General features: G+C 34.7%; 1 protein-coding gene across 6 annotated transcripts in view; it reads left to right on the plus strand.

The window, feature by feature from the left end:
* The window catches only part of LOC119640350 (NPC intracellular cholesterol transporter 1), a 37,831-nt gene that overhangs the window by 14,500 nt on the left and 713 nt on the right, over positions 1 to 22,618 (plus strand). For 2 of the 6 annotated variants that reach the window (XM_038038299.1, XM_038038298.1), the window contains 9 exons: positions 3,651 to 3,821; positions 8,328 to 8,484; positions 8,616 to 8,692; positions 8,788 to 9,012; positions 9,107 to 9,299; positions 10,440 to 10,565; positions 12,499 to 13,124; positions 13,185 to 14,574; positions 14,643 to 15,512. In XM_038038299.1, the coding sequence (XP_037894227.1) occupies positions 3,651 to 3,821; positions 8,328 to 8,484; positions 8,616 to 8,692; positions 8,788 to 9,012; positions 9,107 to 9,299; positions 10,440 to 10,565; positions 12,499 to 13,124; positions 13,185 to 14,574; positions 14,643 to 15,512 (3,835 nt within the window). Of the gene's footprint in view, positions 1 to 3,650; positions 3,822 to 8,327; positions 8,485 to 8,615; positions 8,693 to 8,787; positions 9,013 to 9,106; positions 9,300 to 10,439; positions 10,566 to 12,498; positions 13,125 to 13,184; positions 14,575 to 14,642; positions 15,513 to 17,997; positions 18,095 to 22,345; positions 22,550 to 22,618 lie in introns of all 6 variants that reach the window. The other 4 variants (XM_038038302.1, XM_038038304.1, XM_038038303.1 and 1 more) reach the window with 4 other exon arrangements.

Below are 22,618 nucleotides of genomic sequence, written 5' to 3' on the forward strand. Positions count from 1 at the left end.
TCTCTTCATACCTCTTTTGTTTGCTTTTTTTGTTTGTGTTATTACCCACACACGATATATCTATCCTCTCTTTTTGCTTATACGCATCACTTAAAAAAAAGAATATTGTTTGAACGATGAAAAGCGAAAGTACATACATTCTTGATGAGTTTTAGATTAGGTTTTGTTCCGTGTTCCTGAAATCACAAAAATCGGTACAGGAAAGTGATAATCGCAATAAAGGCTTGTTAATTATTTTCCCAGATCGAAAGCGAAAATCGGACAATTGAGAAAGCGGCACGGGTTGAATGTCAATTGGGTTTTTAATACCTCAAATGCAATTGTGCTTTCAGCTGCCCGATCCGTCTTTACTCTAAAAGTATCTTCAGTGTTTTCACCAGGGTTGATCAGGAACTCGCCCTCCGGAAGTTAGCTTTCGGCTTTTGAAAATATGCAATTAATAATATCTGGAATAAGACGTTCTAAATTCTAAATTAACGGGTGTTCATAAATACGCAACTGAGATTAAAGATCACAAAGATCTCAAATAGTTATTGTTAGATTTAATTCAATACCTCCTATATCACTGTTTAATAGAACGATCATAGAGTGAAATCAGATTTCAGTAAATTTTTTAAACATCCCTTACAGAGCAAAGATGTGGAAAATATATTTAAACCAAAGATGAAAAATTTCTAATTGAAACCTGCAGAAAACTGAATTATTATATGAATATTTAAGTGCATACAACGTTAGGTTGATTCAAACACTGTTTTTTTAAATCTCGCTTTGATGGCTAATTTGAATTCGAAATTATTCTGCCCGAAGGATTCTTTACGCTTAAAGAAAGTTACTTTTTATATATATCTCTTATACTTATCTTTCCTCATCTGAGATTATATTTAGAAGCGAGCTTGCACCTTCGTCAGCAAGATAATATACAACTTGCGTAAGGGTATCTTTACATGCAGAGGTCACCGTTTTTCTAATAGAAAATGTAACCTGCAAATTTCTTAATTCCTTATGGAATTAATTCTAGACCTGACATACGATACTTCTTAAATTTAAATTTACAACCAATCCTTATAAATGTTTGAATTAAATTTCATGTGTAATTATGCTGCGAATGAAAATTATTGGTCAGAATATACTGAAATTTTCGGATTTATCTTTGCCGTCTGTGTTCAATTTGTTTGGTATGCTTTCGTGCGGTTGTTCGATCTATAAGTTTTGTAACCTTTGTAACATCTATATAAATCGATTTAAGCTCATGTGCTGTTCAAAAGCTTATTACTTAATTTAGAATATAGTTTTCTAAATTTGACAACTATAATAACAAACTTAGCCTATTAGTTTCTTCCACAAGTGATGATGGTGATAATGACTACAAATTTTATGTTGCATCGAACCAGTACAATATAAAAAGATGCATGTATTTACTTTAAATTGACGCTAATTGCTTCTAACCATGAAGATTTTGTGCTTTCGCTTTCTCTTTCCCAAATGAACAAAAGTTCAGCTTTCAATGAATTATGGATACTTCTCAAATACCATTCTTTGTTGCGCACACTACTTTCTTATTTCTTTTCAATTTGCTCATTTGAGTATTGACACTTGAATTGTGCACTTTGAAGCTTCTTGCTATTCTCTCATGCGAATTGATGACACTTCGTTATGGAAATTGTAAAAACAGTTGCAATTTGTGATGATTGTATATATTTTTGGTTTTTTATAACCGAATAATTCAATTAAATAATTGATCGAATTTAATTTAATTAAGGCAAACTTCATTTAACGATACCAGAGTTTATGTTGATACGCATAAGATAACTTTGAGGCATGCAGACGAGCGTATAAATATTTTTCATGTTTTCGGGTACATGCATAAGTCGTGTGCAAAAAATCTTCTCATATTGTTGTTATTATTATCACTCTTAAGGTAAATTCCTACAGTTTTGACTGCTAAGATACTTAGTGCAACTATGACTATTATTACGAACTGCAGTCACTGGCAAAGTCACCCACTCACTCTAACAAATCACAGCTACTTATGGCTTTAGAATCGTACAAACCGTTGAACATTCATCAGCTTCAAGACTAACAGGTTGTGAAAATAGATTCCATATGACGTTTCAGTGAATTTTGTCTATGCGTATGGGCTTGCGAATTGCGATTCTCCATTTTGTAAGGCAATATTTTGTAAAATATCTTGTGCTGTGATAAAAAAAGTAAATTTCTACAGCTGATACTGTTTATACAGCGTGATATGATTTTGACCAACTCAGTCATCACTATCGAAGAAATAGATCATTAACGTTTTAAAGCAGCAGTTTTAAAGCATGTGCGAACTAAATTCTCACGCCCTTGTTGCCTTATCGGAAAGTCCTACTACTGCTACGTACTGCTTCTCGTATGTACAATTCCTCTTATTTGATACTATTACTACGTACTATTACAGTTGCCCAACGCTATTAGCGATTGCGCTTTGCTTATTAAACTGAACATATGTCAGCTTCAATGCAATTGCTTTATTTTACGTAACTCCACTTGAAGTGACCGGAACTCAGTCTAGACAGACGGTTACCACTACCGTAGATATAATGCGATTCTAGTGCCATTGTAGACTTTAAGGCTACGTACTAAAATTGCTACGCCCGACTATGGCTATGCGCCGCTACGTCGTCACCTTCACTAAAAAAAAACAGCTGAATGCGTATTTGTTTTCACCAAGAATTTTTAGTCAATAATATATTTACATCGTAATCGAAAAGGCAATAGAGAAGTATTCGTTTGGTGCAGTGTGTCAGTATACAATAGATTTCTAGAATAAACACTACAGGGGTATCTGACGTGATTATATTTAATTTTTACAAACAGAATGAAAAATTTAAAGTAACTGCATTTTCTGATGGTAGCGATTTTTAAAAAGAAATGGCATGGAAAACGAAATACGCGCAGACAATACATTCATATCAAATTGCTAGCGTTGTCTTGGGATGTAAAATATATATGTAAATGACGAATAATAAAAATTGAATTCAAGCTTTTATTCTATTTTAATTTATGCCTTTATTTGCATTTAGTCATGATTTAAACTAAGAAAAATGTTATACGGTTCAATGTAACTGAGTTAAGTCTTTTAGGGATTTATCTTAATCCTTTCTTCAATTATTCCGTGTCAGTGCTTTTCAAGTAAACTAAAAATATTTATATAATATTTCAGTCAATAAGTCCAGAAACTAACTAAACATGATTTTTTTTTTTTTTTTATATTGGAGTTTGTTCAAAAAGCACGTTATGTCAAAACCCACAAAAAGCTCTTCAGTTTCGGTAATGACATCATCGTTTGATCCAAATCTTTTTATAACCGATATGCTTTTGGAATTTGCAAACAGAATTTCGAATTTCAACGCAAGCAATTTTGCAAGCACTCCGGATCAATAATATTTAGGCCTATTTGTGGTGCTGAAAGGAAGCGCGTTACCCATGCAAAATGATAAATGCACTTATGCCTTATTTCAATAGACATTAGTTGCGAGTGCGCGCTTCCTAGGGGTAATACGGTATTTTTTGCAGACAATTAATACGGGTCGATCCAGAGAATTATTGACCGATCTATTAATATTTATTATTGCACTTATCTAATTCCCCCTTTTGTTTATTTTTTGCAGAACTGTGTTTGGTACGGTGTCTGCAATACAGATGACTTTCAACGAAAACAGTATTGCGCCTACAATAGTACAGCAAAACCTATCTCACCAGACGGTATAAAACTGTTGCAAGAGCGTTGTGGTTTTATGCTGGAAGATGGTGCCACCGACTTCTGCTGTGATAGCGAACAGGTATAAAATAAATCGGTTAATATCGCAGGAGTATAATTGAGATATTAAAAGATGCATGCTATGTTTTTTTGCTACGAATCTCATAAGTAGTACGGAAAAAAGATTCAATACAAATAGAAGATTCAATAAAATAATTACTTTGGATCCAAATTGATTTTTTAAACATTCTTATTTTTCTCATTTATAGTTTGTTGACTTTCAATAAATGTAATCAAACTTTTTTTTATTTTTTTATTTAAATTCGCAACTATGAAACCTTTGGCCAATATACTTAGTTACATTAGTATAAGTTTTGTGCACAGAAACAACTAAAGATTGATCAAATAATCACCTTACTCTGTCGCAAACTTACTACTAGTATTGAACGAATTCAGATCTTCAGGAATGATGTAAATTTTCTCTTTAATATATGGAAGGAAGCAGCAAACAATCTTAGGGTCAGCGGCAACGCATTTCAATATCGAGCTGAACGTACAATAAATGACCGTTCAATCAAAGAGTGCGATGTACGCGGAATCTATATAACAGGTTTCCCATTTGACCTAGAAAGCAGCAGTCGTTTGATTAAGCAATCCGACGGTTGTGAGAGAACGGTTTTGTACAAATAGACTAAGAACTTAAATTTTAATTTGATGTGGTGGTGTGGTATTGGAGTCTCTGAATTCCACATAACAGATAAAACATGTGATATAGTTGATAATCAGTTTAAGCCAAATTATTAGATGGGTCGTGGAGAACAACTTCAATATAATAATAAATATGCTACTTAAGAAAGGCGTGCGTAATTGCATATTTAGCATAAACCAGCAAGTGTAGGTTTTGGATTATATAAGTTCCGTAACGACGTACTGTCAAAGTATATGTCAAAGTTGAGTTTGTAATACAGAATTGCAAAGATTAATGTCCGTTTGGGGCAGGTTTACATTAAAGTAGGCCGCGATTTTTTTAATCTGGTCTCTTTTCTATGCGGTTGAGCCAGCAAACTTAAAATAATAATACCCGACTGATTCCATTATGCGCTTTTTCCAGTGGTTGGTATCGCGTGACCAATTTACTTTCGACGTCTTGAAAGCAATCGGCTCCTCATCAAAACGCAAGTAAATTTTTGTTTCGAGCTTATTTTCAACTTGTTAGATTTGCTAATCTATAGGTTCGCGAATTACCGAAATTTATTTTCAAAATTGAAAGTAATTTGGTCCACTGTCTGTTGTATTAGAGGAGGTAGTACATTATGAGCATTCGCGCAGTCGAAGCAACTGTAGGGAAAGACGGATTTCTGAGCAACACCGCTTGTTCGTCCTTGGAGATGATAGCCTACTCAGCGTGGTCCATCTTATCACAGAGTGTAAGAAATAATTGGTTGGTATCCACTCGATCAACCAAAAGAAAAAAAAATCGCACGCACCGGTAAGATAAACCCATATAGATGAAGATCGCATAAATTCCACTAAACCACTACATTCACGATAAAGGCTTTAGCAAACTAAAAAGTGTGGTCCAAGCGCAAACATTTAAGTGAACCCCAAAACCAATTTTCCTACAAAATTTTATTATAGGTGGACAAAAACACTTATTCGCACATGATAGGTTTGCCAACATTTCTCAATTAAGGAAAGCATTACAAGAGTATAACGATAGCGCACACGTAAAATGCAATATAAATAAAAGTACACAACATAATAAACGCGTTACTGGTTCCAAGCATTACAAGGCAACGTATTTGGTAGTTAGGATGGTTCCAAAATTGCTGTGACCATGACCCAATATTTTTTCTTTTTTCAGTATTCTGAATTTCGAGTGGGCCATATTTGAATGTGGCCACAAGTAAAATAGTAAATATTTGATTTTGACAACAATAGTAAATATTTGATTGTTTTTAATTTTTTTAATCTCACTAGCGAAAATGGAAGCACATTTATTTTATCAATCCTTTGGAAACATACAACCACTGTGTGTATGTGTATATAAACTTGGTCTCTCTCTCTACTTCCTTGTCTGTTTGGTAAATGTCATTCGTCTTGCCGAAATAAAGATATTGTGAAAAAATGCCAAGTCGATTCAAATTAAATACACCTACTTACCGTACCGCGGGACCATCTCTGGTTTTAAAAGCGAAATAAATGAATTTTTCTCATTAGTCGTAAACTATAGCAATTACAACGTACGATATTGTACGGTTGATCAAAACACCTGTACAAAAGATGGAAAAAATCCACCAAATGTTATAGACTTATGATATTTAATTTTCATCTTTGTTTATGTTTTCTTAATACAAAGATAGCGAGGCATACAAAAGACGCAGCGTGCCAGAATATAATTCACTTGTTTTTTCCTGTTTCTGTTCACAGTTTTTATTATCGTTTTTGAACACGTAAAAATCTATAATAAATGCAGCAACGTAAAGACCGCAAACATCTCTGGTATAAAATAGAAAAATTATTACAAAAGTAGTGTTAGGTTCTAAGACTTTTTCTTTGAGACTATTGGATGAACACACAAATTTTTCGTTTTCACTTGACGAGAACCAAACGCCACATCCTTTTTTTTTATCTAAAGCTTTTGAAATCAGACAATGCAGTATTGTAGTACGTGGAATCTCTGAGAAGTATATGCTCATTTCCGAAATATTTGCTTAGTGTACATTAAACGACAAGTGAAATTAAACGGTGTGCTTTCTCGAATTCTTTTAATATAAAATTTAACAGTTTTCCTTGTTAAATCCATCACGGAAGGATGAGGGCTATACTCATTTCGTTTTTTCCCGTAATGTATGTAACACCCAAAACGGAAGCTTCAGAAACCCTACAAAATATATAAATATTATTGATTAGCGTGAAATTCTGATATGATTTACCCATGTCTGCCCATCTGTCCGCCGGTGTGTTTGTGTGTCAATGTGGTGTAAGTTGTTGGCATTTTACTGGTCGCAAAAATGAAGATATCGACATCAAAATTGATAGAAACAAGTTTCTGCACGCAGGTGGTATTGAAAATGGGCCAAATTGGTCCAAACAGAAGCGCGCAGTTGAGCGTAAACTGAACGCAACTCCGTTTACTTAACAAAAATTTTTAGATTTTTGCTCCTTACTCGGAAATTGTTAAATTTAAAAGGCTAAAAGTCCCCACATTTGCTTTGCGAAAAACTCCACACTTTACGTGCACAAATGGAAACAATCGGTCATGCCCACACGAAGTTGCTGGTAATTAAACCATTTTTTTTTATGCTTATTTATCGTAAGGCAAAGAAGACAGAATGTCTAAAACTATTTTGTACATTTCTCAAACGAAGATATATTATCTGCCTAAAAATGGGTTAATAATGGGTATGGTAGACACCACAATAAACTTTTTCTTAATAATACCAGCGATATGGGTATCAAATGAAGGAACTTGGAGAGTAGAATGCAAAATGTATGATTATGGGTATGCAAGATTCGGCCTCCGCCGAATATAACTTTCTTACTTGTTCAAAATTACTTTAGTCAATCACCTATTTGACAGGTCAATACGCTAGTCTGTCTTTATTTCGAAACTTCTCCGTCAGCGTCGTAGCAGACGCACTCTCTTGTCATTTAACCTACGAATCTCTTCGGGGGAAATAGAAAAATTTCCATCAAAATCTATTTTTTTTGTTTTACAATAGTTTTACAATTGGCGGTCTTAACTTAATTCCAGGAATTGTGAAAGAACTTCTATCAAGAATGAGCTAACTTTTTCCCTCGCTGCGCTGCGTATTAGCTTACCTTGCTGTAAAGAACATACGGCGAACATATTCGATTTTTCCCAGAGTAGGACAGAAAATCGACACGGTTAATCCGCCATCAACGCTTTATTCATTATCTTTGCTTGGTTATGTTAATGGCATAGAAATGTTATAAAGCTTGCATATATATCGATTCGAATTTTTCCCATTTTCTGAGTTGTTGGCTTGCTAGGACAATTATAACATTCTAAAATTGACTCTTAACGAATGGGAACTTTAATAAAAACTTTTGTTTAGATTGCACGCAATGTAGTAGCAACAATTTAGTTTCATGATTACGTAGTAGATTTTGAAAAATGGGTATTTCAAATGAAACGAAACCAAATGTCACGACATAACTTAAAATGAAGTCACTAATATGAGACGAGTATATATAATAAAAAGGGTCTATGATCCATTGGATCTCTTTGCAAGCCAAAAAAAACTTCATTTAATTGTTGATATAGGAACACCGGGAAATGTTCAAAGATTCTATCTCTTAGTTCAATTTGCTTTCAACTTAAGACAATTTAAATTTACGACACTATCGTTTCACTTTCAAAAACAACCCTATGTAAGCACCTCAGAAAGGAAATATTACCTAATTTATTACCATTCCTTCCTGTGTACATATCTTAAACTTTTCCTATCTGTCTTTAAGCATTGCGTAAATTATTCTTTTTTCGAATTCTAAATTTTTTTATCTGTGATGCTAATCATTTCCATTGTACGTCTCTTTTCAAAACTACGTTTTCTCTATTCAGGTAAACATCTTGAATACTAATATCAAATTGGCAGCGAATTTTTTAGACCGTTGCCCGTCATGCATGGCAAACTTGGCGCGTCATTTATGCGAATTTACATGTTCTCCTAAGCAATCAGAATTTATGCATGTGGTGACGACAGAGATCTCTAAAAAAGGTAAGTGCTACAAAACATGTGTATTTTCTGGTCTTGAATTAAATTAAATTGGAACTAATTGAAGAGCTCTGATGTTACATATGAAACTTATAAATAAGTCGAATGGATTACGTTCTTTTGATATTTTTTAGGGCAACTTTATGTGAATAATATTGATGTCCATATAACAGCAAATTATACCAATAGTACCTACAAATCATGTTCTCAGGTGTGTGTTTGTGCGTGTTTTTACTAGGGTAGCGCATGCTCCTTTTTTAATTTGAACTTTCCAAATTCTTAAAAGTTTGATTTCATTTTCTAAAGGTTTCTGTACCTTCAACGGGTCAATTAGCAATGGATATTGTGTGCGGCAGTCATATGGCGGCACGCTGCAGCGCTACTAAATGGTTTACGTATATGGGTGACGCCGGTGCTAACATATACGTGCCATTTCAAATTAATTACATACAACATCAGAATAATACGCCCTCGCAAAACAGTTACCGTCCTTTGGATCCTAAAACAGTTCCTTGTTACAAACCATTAAATGTAAAAGAAAAACAAAATCTCTTAAGTTTATGAATGATATTCATTTCGTTTTATTTTTACAATCCTCTTAATTCTATTTTTTAATTACATACAGGATAAGACTCCGGCTTGTTCATGTGCCGATTGTGAAAGTTCATGCCCCAAGCCGCCGCCAGAACCTCCTACTCCACAGCCATTGACGATTGGAGGTTTTGATGCTTTTACAGTTATCATGGTAGTGGTTTTCCTAGTGGGCACTTTACTGTTCCTAATGGGCGTTTGTTTATTTCCTTCCAAAAATATAGATGGTAAGTTCTTTTTTTTTGTTTGTTTTTCCATACAAATTAATATCATTTTTTCGCTGAATTGTTTCTTTTAGTTTGATATGTAAACACACTCCTTCCTCCATATTTATTGTTTTTGTAACTAAAAAAAATTGATCGTATCAGCTAAATCAGATTTTTTAAGGTTGGAAAAATTGCAACTGTTGCACACTGCTACATGTATTTATATTAACAAATAATTCAAGTGTTATTGGGTAGCCTAAATACAAAATTCTCCGTTATTGACATTAAAAACCATATTAACAATTATTACTAGGGAGACAGTATTGCATGATACAGAAACGGGAAACAATAAATAATTTTGTTCTTAAACTTTTTTTCCTACTATATGAAATCAAATGCAATGTTAGCAAATTGCAAAGTTCCGAGAAAATTTAAGACAGAAAAATGATTTTCTGAATTGAGTTAGGTACTCGCGGACTTGTAATTCCATGGTTTCGTTCGGTATACTAATCATTTTAAGGTTAATGTCATTATTTCATACCGTCTTTAGGACGTATACATCCTCTATATAAATGGCAAAAAATACGTATATATATTGCCAATGAGAAGCTTCCAGGTGATTTATTGCCGGTCAAGTTTTATAAGTTTTCCTTAGCCTTAAAATTGAGAATTTTTGGACTAGCGCTTCCTTTCTCTCCCTCTCCCTCTGTATCTCTCAGTCTTTGCGTTTCTCACTGTTTTCGCTATGTCTTCTGACTTTGCAAAGAGAAAGCTAACAACAACTTTAAGCTTGCGGCAATCGACATTTTTTTTAGTGTAGACTAAAGTTAATTTTTTGTTTTAAGGAGTTTTCATAACTTAAATTCAACCTTAAGTTAAGTTTTGTTTGTCACCACGTTTTAAACTCCTCTCTAAGATCGTCCATTAGTTTAAAACTCAAATACGTGTTATTGGTAAATTTGATGAATCAAATTTAAAATCGGGATAAAGGACAACAGGAGTAATATAAACGTACTTTTAATACATACCCATGATATATTTAGTTAAAAATTTGTATTTTCTCATTTAATACGATTAACAATTGTTCATTTTTTTTCGTTTTGCTTTCGTTTGTTGGTTATTACGATTCTACAATGATTGGCATTGCAAAATTCAATCTAGTTTTGGTAGGTGATGGTTTGGATAATCGTTATACTGCGTCAGATGTTGGCGGATGTTTGGCAGATGGTCAAGCCAATAATGAATTGGCACCGGAGGAGGATTCGCCCCTGCAATCGAAAATATCCAGTACGTGTTTTAGTTTTGCTTTGTTGCTGTTTTAAGCGTAACTAACATGTTAGAGAAAACAACACTTGAATGATTGTGTTTAATCACTCATGCGTTCATTCATCATATGGTTGGTGGCATTCATTTATAACTGTAACTTCATAATTTTTCATTTGCTCAAAACTATATCCTCGCTTTATTTGATTAAACTTCCACTGAACTTTTTAGTCACTCGTTGTGCTATTGTTTTGTTTATTTAATTTACGCGTTCAACATTTTCGTTTCTTAAACGTATGAGCTCGTACGTATACGTGTATATACAAAAAGGTGTATTCATAGACGTTCACATATACCTATAGACGCCCATAATAAGTGCGACCATCATGTGCTCAATTTCGCCATTAATGTCAGGACAATAAATCTATTTACGTTTCCTCAGTGAAAAAGTAAAGCAGCATACATTATAAAGTTCGTATGGGTATTGAACATGTGCTTGTTAATATTAAGACGTCAGTGTTACAATAGCAATAGCAAAATCTATTATTTAGCATAAAAAAATGTAATGCGGCAAGATATTTCATTCAAAGCGAAGCAAAGAGATTGTTTACAATAGAATCGACTTCTTTATATCTATATGAGAGTGAAAGAGCTGTGCAGAGCCGTACATAGCAACCTGTTATAAGAAGTGTTAATCAGCAGAGATAACGGATTGTAAGAAGGACTGGGGTGGTAAGGCAGTCAAATTCATCGTTTCTAACGTCTCCTAGGCTGCTTTTGCAATATGGTTCATACTTTATATGTTTCGGCGCATTTTGCTGATTGCATCGGCAAGTTGATCATCCAACGTGTCGGCGCCATGAATATCTGACTTTTTAGTCGATACGATTACCCCGAATTTTAATGGTTGTTTTCACTGCTGGTATTGTGCGATGTCTATTTTGCATTACACGTGACCATTCTATAGTACACGAGAAAGCAACTCTTTCAGTCTTTGAAGGTTTTTTGACTAAGGGCGAGACAACTTACACAAAGAATATTAACATGGAAAGGTCGGCGCTTTATTCTGTACTTGGCAGCTTTCTCTCCTAAGTTTCCAGAAATCAAGTTCTATTCCCAATAGATTATTTCGGCGATTTTTGTATCACAGCTAGTAATGAGCTAAAATGGTAGTCCGCAATTGAAACTTCAAGTTTATTAAACACAATTTTTTAGACGCATTCTTGTTACAACACAATAATAAACATAGCATAAGTCAAACATGAAAAGCAAGCCATTCTTAGGTGACAAAGTAAATATAACATTAAAAATAGCTTAAAGGCCCTACTTTATCCGTTAGTAGTGTGCATTTTCATAATCATAATATCGTGAATATCGGACACCTCAAACGGATTAACAGAAATCGCAGTTTTTTGCTAATCGTAACGTAATTACCTGCTAGTTATTGTCACCGATACGTCGGGATATTCACGGAAAACGAAGATGCTGAAATCGGCTGAAGATTTTATGCTTGTCTTCCGTTTATGAGACTGCCGAACGGTATTTGTACCAATATTGATGCAAGAAGGAATAAACTCTTGTCATTCGTCATGAAAACTAAATGATCATTGCAGTGTTTAGGCTCTAACCAAATCAATCTATGATTATGTCATAGAAAGACTTTTATGGAGGCGTTTATGAACTTTAACCATAAATTATGTATGCTCTTTAACTTTTCTGCTTACGTACATTTATGTCTATAGAAAGAATTTTATAAATTTGAGCACTTTATTCTGTAATCATTTAATAAGATTTAGCTTTTCATATTTACTTGAATATTTAGAGTTTAGTCTTGTTGTAAATTGACCAAAGCAAATGGATGTGTTTATTGGTTGTTGCTCACTTTTGATGTTGTTTATAATGTTGAAATGCATTGACATTGATGATTTCTGAGATGACACGTGTTTTTTATTTTCAGCGGATGGCAACGAAGTTGATGGACCCCCGCACGATAATATCGACGTAATGACAACATCTGAATCTGGCTATTTTGAACATTTAGGGGCTAAGACAGAAAAATATTTAGAGACTTTTTTCACGTCATGGGGCAAACTTTTTGCTACGTATCCCTGGTTTACATTGCTGGGCGGTTTACTGCTCGTTGCTGCTTTAGGTTATGGCATTAAATTCTTACATGTCACTACGGACCCAGTTAAATTGTGGGCGTCGCCACAATCACGTTCGCGGGTGGAAAGAGAATTTTTTGATTCAAATTTTCAACCATTTTACCGCATTGAACAGATCATCGTTAAAGCCGTCGATTTGCCCGATATTGTGCATAATACCTCAAACGGCCCGTTACAGTTTGGTCCAGTGTTCGATAAGCAATTTTTAACAGATGTTTACCATTTGCAAGAAGAAATTAAAAATCTGGGCAAAGGCGTCGAGAATGCCACGATGTTAAAAGATATCTGTTACGCACCGCTGACAACGGACGAACCTGGGTCGGTGGAGGCTACGAATTGTGTTGTCCAATCGATTTGGGGCTACTTTCAAGATGAAATTGATCGCCTTGACGACGAAGATGAAGACAACGGTTTTGAAGTAAATTAGTTTATCAAGTTAAACTTGTTTTTACTTACAGCTGTTTTTACTTGTTTGTAGATTACATATCTTGATGAATTGTACGCTTGTATAAGCAATCCATATCTATGCTTGGCTCCTTACGGTGGGCCCGTAGATCCAGCCATAGCTTTGGGTGGTTTCTTAAAATCGCGCGAACAATTGTCGGGAGATACAAATTATGAAAAGGCGAATGCATTAATTCTGACATTTCTAGTCCGAAATCATCATGACAAGGAAAAACTTGGTCCTGCCTTGGAATGGGAACAACGTTATGTAGACTTCATGCTTAACTATACCAGGACTCGTATGAGCAAACACATGGATATTGCCTTCACCTCAGAACGTTCGATTGAGGATGAATTGAATCGTGAATCGCAATCCGATGTTTTGACTATTTTGGTGTCTTATCTTATAATGTTTGCTTATATAGCCATATCATTGGGCCATGTTCAGGAGGTTAGTCGCGCTTTCATTGACAGTAAAATAACTTTGGGCGTGGGGGGCGTTATCATTGTATTGGCTTCAGTTGTATCTTCCGTGGGCGTCTTCGGCTATATTGGTGTACCGGCGACTTTGATAATTGTCGAAGTCATACCTTTTCTGGTGTTGGCTGTTGGCGTAGATAACATATTCATATTGGTGCAGACATATCAGCGTGATGTCCAACGAGCTGATGAAACTCACGAGGAGCACATTGGTCGCATTATGGGACGAGTAGGACCTTCAATGCTGTTAACCTCAGTCAGCGAAAGTTGCTGTTTTTTCTTGGGCGGACTGTCCGATATGCCTGCCGTGAAAGCATTCGCGCTCTATGCTGGTATGGCGTTATTCTTTGACTTCTTACTACAAATCACCTGTTTTGTGAGCTTGCTTACACTGGATACAAAACGTCAAGCCGAAAATCGTTTAGATGTGTGTTGCTTTATTCGCGGGAAAAAGACCGATGTAGTGCCCGTTACAGAAGGCTTACTTTATAAGTTCTTTAAAAGCGTTTATGTACCGTTCCTAATGAAGAAAAGTGTTCGCGTCATTGTAATGATTGTCTTCTTTGGTTGGCTATGCTCCAGTATAGCAATTGCACCTCGTATAGAGATCGGCTTAAATCAGGAGTTATCAATGCCCGAAGACAGTTTTGTTTTGCATTATTTTCAATCTCTCAATCGCTACCTCAGCATTGGACCACCCGTATACTTTGTGCTAAAATCCGGCTTAAACTTCTCTGAGAGTTTTGATCAAAATATGGTTTGTTCGGGGCAATTTTGTAATGATGATAGTTTGATTACTCAAATTTATTTGGCAAGTAGACGTTCCAATAAGACCTACATAGCACGACCAGCTTCGAGTTGGATAGACGATTTCTTTGATTGGAGCCAAGCGACAAGCTGTTGCAAATATCGTCCAGAAAATGGCGGTTTTTGCCCACACACAGGTAAACTGGGAATTTAGATAAATTTTTGATTTTAGGAGAATGCTCTCATTCGTTTATTTTATCCCCAGACACAACTTGTAACACTTGTGTGATAAAACGCAACAAATTGCAAAGACCAGACAAAGAGGATTTCGGTAAATATTTACCATTTTTCCTACAAGACAACCCCGATGATAGCTGCGCCAAAGCCGGCCACGCTGCCTATGGCAAAGCTGTACGATATCATCAGAGGCCAGATAACGACTCAATAGTAGATGCTTCCTATTTTATGGCTTATCATTCCATTTTGAAGACATCAGCCGACTATTATTTAGCTTTGCGTTCAGCACGTAAATTATCAGCCAACATAACTCACATGATACAGGGCCGACTCATGTCCCAGGGTGTACCCTTTGAACAAGCCCTCAAAGTCGAAGTGTTTCCCTATTCGGTGTTCTATGTATTCTACGAGCAATATTTAACCATGTGGCCCGACACCTTGCAAAGTATGGGTATATCGGTGTTGGCCATTTTCATAGTTACTTTCCTGCTGATGGGCTTCGACATACACTCCTCGCTGGTGGTGGTGATAACAATAACAATGATTGTTATAAACTTGGGAGGCAACATGTACTATTGGAACATTTCATTGAATGCTGTATCATTGGTGAACTTAGTAATGGCCGTTGGCATATCTGTGGAATTTTGTTCGCATTTGGTACACAGTTTTTCAATATCTACGGAGAGTACACGCGAGAAACGCGCCGCCGATTGTCTTACCAAAATGGGTAGCTCGATATTTTCGGGAATAACATTAACAAAGTTTGGTGGTATTTTGGTGCTGGCATTCGCCAAAAGTCAGATCTTCCAGGTGTTTTATTTCCGTATGTACCTGGGTATTGTATTGATTGGCGCCGCTCATGGCCTTGTATTCCTGCCTGTACTTCTCAGCTATATCGGTAAGTGATTTTCTTTTATTTCATATCATTTTACCATTTACTAGATCTTCTTCATTATCTCTTATGATGTTTCAATGTTTTTATAATTTCTGTTTATACCGACGCGACTCCGGAATTTTTTTTTTTTACTAAAAGCAATATGTGTCCAATGTAAAGCTCCGTCAATTCGCTTTTTTATGTAAAGTTTAAATGTGCTTCGTCCCTTTGTTTGTTTTTACCGCAAACATTTGTAAAATCTATTGTCATTCATGTCGCTCTGAAAGTGTACAAAATATCATGTAAAAAAAAGAATCATTTCACTTTACATTAAATTATTAATCAATCAATAAGTTTTCCATGAACAGTGATAAATATGACACCACAAAACTGTGGAAGAATTTATATTGATGTTATCTTCCCTCAGCTAAGTATTTTAATTGTAGTTACATATGGAAATAAATTTAGTGTACATTAGTGTGACGGTTAATGATGCGGATAAAAACTCGAACTTTTTAACTACTCTCAAAAAGTTGGTTGACGCCACCAAAACTTTTAAACTTTTAATTTAAACAGTTAAGTTAAACAGTTTTACGTTAAACAGTGATCATTTTCCGTTCTTGATTCACTTTTTGTACAATGAAAGAGTACTTCAATTAAATTGTTTCTCGAATTACTGATTAACATTGGCATTAACGTAATATTTGTAAGTGGATTTCAAAATATCATCACCCAGAATAGACTTAATTTACTGCGGCTACGCTCACAATAGAAACAAGTAAGAAAATTATATTCGATCGTGACCGAATCTTTTATACCCATCGCCGTTATCTTAAAGAAGACAAAAAAAGTAAAAGAACGCAGGCGCAGTTGATTTTTCCCATTTTCAAAATAAAAGTTTTTGTCGCACAAGCAGGTGGGCGTTGCATGCGTAGTTGTTGAAAAAGCTTAAGCCGCTTCCAAATTCTTTTGCAAATTTGTAAGCGATATTTTCGCTAACGGGAGAACGTTTACCACAAATACTACACAGTTGGACAGACAGATAGACGGACAGAGGACCAGGAGGACATGTTTACCTGTATTCCAAATCTTAAACTAGTCAAGAATTTATATACTTTATGGGGTTGTTAGAGCTTGTGCCTACACCTTATAAATGCGCAATGAAAAGAAATTGAATTTGGATACACTATAATATTGGGTAGGCGTGGTCAATTTTTGCATTTTTGTGCAGCCACTACAGAATCGCCCGCAGAATATACGTTCAAATTCTTCGTACAAATATTTACTATAGATGAAGAGTGCTTAGAAAAAAACAATTTTTGATTTCTTTTTAAAAACAGAAGTGTTCTCCGTTTTCGTGGTGCTATGGGCGTGGCCGTCTTTTGACCGATTTGCTCCATTTTCCAATACCAACTTGCGCGCAAGAACTTCCCATGTTTCTGCCAAAAGTAGCCAACTTCATTTTTGCGGCCAGGAGAATGTTTACAACAGACTTTGCACTGACGGAGAGATGCACCGCCGCACCTGCTTAAGTCAATTTAGAATTTAATGTTGATCCAGAATATAAAGTTCCTAAAGTTTACTGCTGGGCGTTGCAATCGTTTTGACAAAGTGAATATACCCCCCGTCCTTAGGTGAGGGGAAAAGAAGAAACTTTAAATTTCAGTCAATAGGAGATATTATTAATCTAAAATTGAGTGCAAATATTATAAATAATATTATAAAGTATTTTACAATTCCAATGCATTATTTAAAATCGCAGTGAGCATTAAGGCGAACGCAATTACTTGTCTTTGCAAAGCAAAAATCCAAATCAACTAACTTGATCAGGGCTGCTGATAACAAAGCAGCTCATAAAAATCTTGAAAATTAGATTTTTATTAGCTGACGAGTAGACGACTAGCACTATTTTTCAGGAAAATTCTATAAAATTAATTGCGGCTCGAAGCTAAGCAGTACAACAATTCAATATAATTTTTCCATTTGCATCAATGTATATCTGTAAAATTGAAAGAATTCCGCGATGTTAACCGTTACCGTTACACCTAGCAGTGTTTTAGGGAAGCACCTGCTGCCGTAGTAAATTCATTTTAGTGTTTATAACAAATAGCTACGAGAAATAGTTAGAATATAAATAGTTGAAATAAAAAAAATGCTTCACAATATATGGGATTTTAGTAGATTATATTGTTTCTTTATCAATTGTATGAATGTATACTTTTTCCAAACGTCTAACGATTAGTACAGAAGAAATTTATTTGATTTCCGACCGACATCTCTTAGGTTTAAACTGAAGAAAAAGTCATGAATTTAGGTGAAAAGAAACTTGAATCGAAAACGTCATTATAACAAATAATTGCCAGAGAAAGGATATTTCAATTTTTCAAGTTTTATTCAACAGACACTCATCACTTTTTTGAAGCGAATCTTTACTTAAAACAAATTCGAAACCAACTATTTGTTTTGTTTGTTTTTCTTTCCTCTTCTTGTCTTTTTTTCCATATTTCAGGTGCACCAATGAATAAAGTTAAATTGGAAAATTTTCGACGTGAAGCTTTTAAAGTGCAAGAAACCTCATTATCGACTGTAAGATTTTAACGCAATGCGTAAGCAAAACTGCTTCTCTCACTCTCTGTCTCTATCGCTCTCTAAAAAAAGAAAAAAAAAAAAAAAAGTAAAAGAAAGAAAGAATCAAATAAAGAAAAGAGTAGCTGCAAGTGTGAAAAAGCAAACATCTTAATTATAAGCATTATTAAGTGTTAAAAGCAATTAACTAATCAATCAATCAATCAATCAACCAACAGTAACAACAACAACAGTTACAAATAAAACAAACGAACGTACGCTAAACAGACATCCATCCTATTTTTGGAATCAAATGAGTGCCTACTACATAAAATGCAATGCCTGCCTTAATTGAATATTGGTTTGCTATTTATTGATGTTAATTCTATTTTTATCTCTTTCTCTCTCTCTCTCTCTCTCTATCTATCTCTCTCTCCAATAATAAACATTCACTATAATTTTACAAACATCGCCAAAACCAACTTCAAATAAATCAAAAGCACATATATAACATACATTAACCATCATTTTCACATAACACTCATTCCACCTATGGAAGATATAGTAATGCAGCAAAACTAGTCAAAGTACAAATAACATCTATTCCAACATCGGTTTATCTATATATATAGGTTTTCATAAAGTATTGAATGTTTTTTTTTTTTTTTGTAAATTTAATTAATTTTCCTATTTAGAAACAGTTTTGTTTTTTTTTTTTTTTTAGTTTTAAAATTTTCTTAATTTATTTTTCACTTATCTTTTTCGTGTTTTGTGCGATAAAATAATACATGTTAGGCAATTCGCTGTAAGTTCTCAGAATTTTTTGATAAATATCAACGCCACGGCTTGTTAGCTGCAGGATATTCTTTAAAACAGCTACTTAGTAAAGTGTGTAAACGAGTAAAACTTATACGGCATAAGCATTACTATCAAAGATTTCTGTACACAAAATGACGCAGACAATAAATGCCTTTGATTATTTTGTAACGCAAGTTATTTCTTTGAAAAAAGATTAAATCTAACTAAGAGACTTCCAAGGGGCGCAATGCTATTTTCAGAAATTGTCCTTTATAACAAGGTTTGGCTTTGATTCAAAATATTAAAAAGAAGGTAAGCGTGCTTATTTATTAACAGTTTTCAAGTTTCACGTAGAAGAAGTTCTATAAAATAGTAGCACCAGTCCTGGCAATTATAATTTCTCACGATAAAACTCTTCTTTATTAATGTAAGCGATTTTCTGTTGCAATATTGTTTAAAGCATACTGAACATTACAAATGGAAAGCAAGACCAACGTAATCATCCTGCTGTAATTAAAACCAATGTATTTCAAGAAATTACATTTTCGGACCCTAATTAGAAGGTCATATTCTTCTTCAGTAAGTCTGTTATTTCGTTTGCGCAGAAGAAGGCCTATTTCGAACGGAGCGTATCCTTTATTGCAAAATTTTTGGTATACCTGTTATGTCAAAAGCCTCATTAACGTTTGTCAGTCGCGAACTCCACTGATCCTGATTTTATCATCAACCTTCTGCATTTTTTCACTAGATCGAGAAGAGATGCTATTGGGAAAGGCTACCACCAGGATATGAACTTGTTTTTGTTTTTGTGGTCTTAGCCTCGCTGGGAAAAACATCAGAAACGCAGTGACCTCTGTATTACAAATCTTGTAAATACTACTGATTCCGACAGTCGCAGTTAAACTGAAATAAACTAAAATAATCAGATAAACTTCAAAATTTATTCACTTCAACAAGAGTACACTGGAAAGCTACTTTAAGTTTTAATCATTTGGTATTTATAATGAGGTTGCAACCTGGCCTTATTCGTTATATATTCAAAACTTAACTAAAAATTGCTTGTTAAGATTCATGTGAAATTTATTTTCTTTAAAGATGTCTCTAATGTTGGTTCTTCTGTTAACATTTCCATCAATAAGTGCGAACGACCTAATGTGTAGTTTTTGTAACCTCTTAGATCTTATATTATTTTCTCCTCGGCTCTTTTGAAAACTCTCGTTCGTATCGCTTATCCAATGTCCACAAGGATTCTTTGTTAACTTTGTGAAAAAGCTAGATGTGATAAAGAATATGCACGCAATCGTCAACGATTGATTGTACGATGCTTATTGGATGACACATGATAAAAGACGATACAAGAAATGCGTCCATAATTGAGTCTTTTTCAAAGAACTATCCGATCTACTAAAGACCCATACATTTTAGATTGGCGGCGCCGCATGAGATCATTGGGTCATTGCGTTCTTTAATCACCTGTTGAGGTCTTTCCCGCGTAACGTGGAACATTACTTCTTCTTATACATTTTCTATATGCGTAACTCTTTCTGATCACCACCAATTAAGTAAGAATCGCGACTACCAAGTCAGTGTTCACGAGTTCAAGTCCCAATGCGGTAGAATTTGCTTCGATCGTAGCTATAGTGAATACTTAGTCAGTAAAGGCATACGTACGCACTTACTAGGTTACGATCACCACTTCTCCTTCTCTTTCCTCACTGGTTTCTGACCATCATCGCGTTAGGCGAATAGCGGGTGTCCCCTGAGTGATTGTTCATATAAAAAAAAGAAAATAGCGGAGGTTTCTCTGATTGGCGATCGTTTAGAATAAAAAGTTTCCATTCATTCACTGGTCAAACGCAAGTGATGTACCAAAACTGGCTACAAAAGCACCTAGAAACAACCAATCCGTATGCAACAAATTTTGAAAATTCTCCTTCCTTTTTGTTTAGTACCGTTTAATAATTTTAGCTAAAACGCCAATGCAATTTAAACGCAGAAAATTTGCTATTTGCTTCTACTATATCTTTCATTTCTTCGACTATTACTCGTATAATTTTTAACAAATTGTGATGAAAATTGGCCCACAATTTTGACGTTGTGTATATTGTATTTTATGACGAAAGAACAGTTATGCAACGCGACCTAGCGCGCAGTGTTTAATAGGTGCTCTTCTTCAACTGTAACCTCTTCTTTATACGTTACGCACCTTTATAAAGTACAAGTGTATATTAAGTTTGTGCGGGTGCTTGCAATACCCGCAAGGACTGGAGACCGATTCATGTTTTATTATATCGGTAGATAAAGAATAACTTTTTGAATCGATTTAAGCTTGTTAGTTTGTGAGCCCCTCTGCGATATGTAGATGCATTTTTGTGTTCAACCTGCAAATCCTGAAACTCGTTCGGATCGAATCCTTTTTTCGATCACTTCTCTTATGACGCTTTATTTTGGGAAATCGTTTCAAATTAACTTTCTGAACCGATCTACGCTTGTCTGTCCCATGTCCGTCTTGTTTTCTGGTGTACAATCTGCAGGTCGCAATTTTCGAGATATTTTGATGAAATTTGGTACATCTACATGTTTTGGCCCAGGCACGAACGCTATGGAAAATTATTCGAACCGGATCATTTTTTCGACAATTTTAATATAAGACGAAGATTTTGAAAAATCGTTATGTGAATAATTGCATTAAGCGAAGTAGCGCAAACTATTTAGTGGTGGGTCTTATTCCACTGTTATGGTTTTATTTGTTTCGACAATAATAATGTGAAGACTGGATACTGGGAATGTCCTCATGAACGAGAAAATAATCATTCTTTTACTGACTACCGTTTAGAATGTCGATAAATCATCCACACGCTATTTTTCTTTATCTTCGGAATCGTTGATTATACAGCATTTGCTATGTTTTATACGGTTTTGTTGTCAAAGCAACCTTACTGTCTCTCAAAATGTCATCATCCGTTTCCAAAGCCTTTTTCGAAATTATGTCCTTATATGTCCTTATATAATAATGAGCTTATAACGTATGAATTGTTTTCAACTGGCAGTTCAGGTGCAAATTGTTATTACCTTTTATAAAATAATCAGAAAATAATTTGACATTAATTTTTAAGAAAGATTTGAAATCACTGAAGTTGTTATAGACCTGTCGTACAAACCACGACGCTAACCTCCTCAGGTAGCAAGTAACACTTGAATGATGAAAACTCGATGTCTTTGCGTTACATCGTAAGTTTTAGTCGTACAGTGCCGCGATTTCAACGATATCAACTTGGATGGTTGTGCTTCGTTGGAATCGTTTCTATAATTCTTAAAGTTGGTTTTCTCGCCATTAATTTAATCTTACGTTTTTTTTGCTTCTCGTTTTAAGTAGAAAATATTTTCATGTATATGTGTTCAACGAGTTCATGTTAATAGTAAGGGGACAGAGAGTTGAATTGCTCGTTTTTTCGTATATTATTTGTATTTAATTCGTTTTATGTTCATTTTAGATGCTGGCATGCAATTTTTATATTTATTGTGTTCTTTGTTGTTAATGATATTTTCATACACGTATATACATGTAATCTTTCGAACAATGTTACACCAAAAAAAAGCATATGTTATCCTTGATGAAAAATTTTGTTTTCTGATTACACTGCTGAGCAGAGAATAACAAATCATTACTATTTATAATATGGCATTAAAATGCTTCCGTGAGTATTGTGAGCATAAAGAAACACTAAACATGCAGCAAACAAGCGCAACTAACTTACATTAATACC

This window comes from Glossina fuscipes, unplaced genomic scaffold (assembly GCF_014805625.2).
Source record: "Glossina fuscipes isolate IAEA_lab_2018 unplaced genomic scaffold, Yale_Gfus_2 121, whole genome shotgun sequence".
Taxonomy (NCBI): domain Eukaryota; kingdom Metazoa; phylum Arthropoda; class Insecta; order Diptera; family Glossinidae; genus Glossina; species Glossina fuscipes.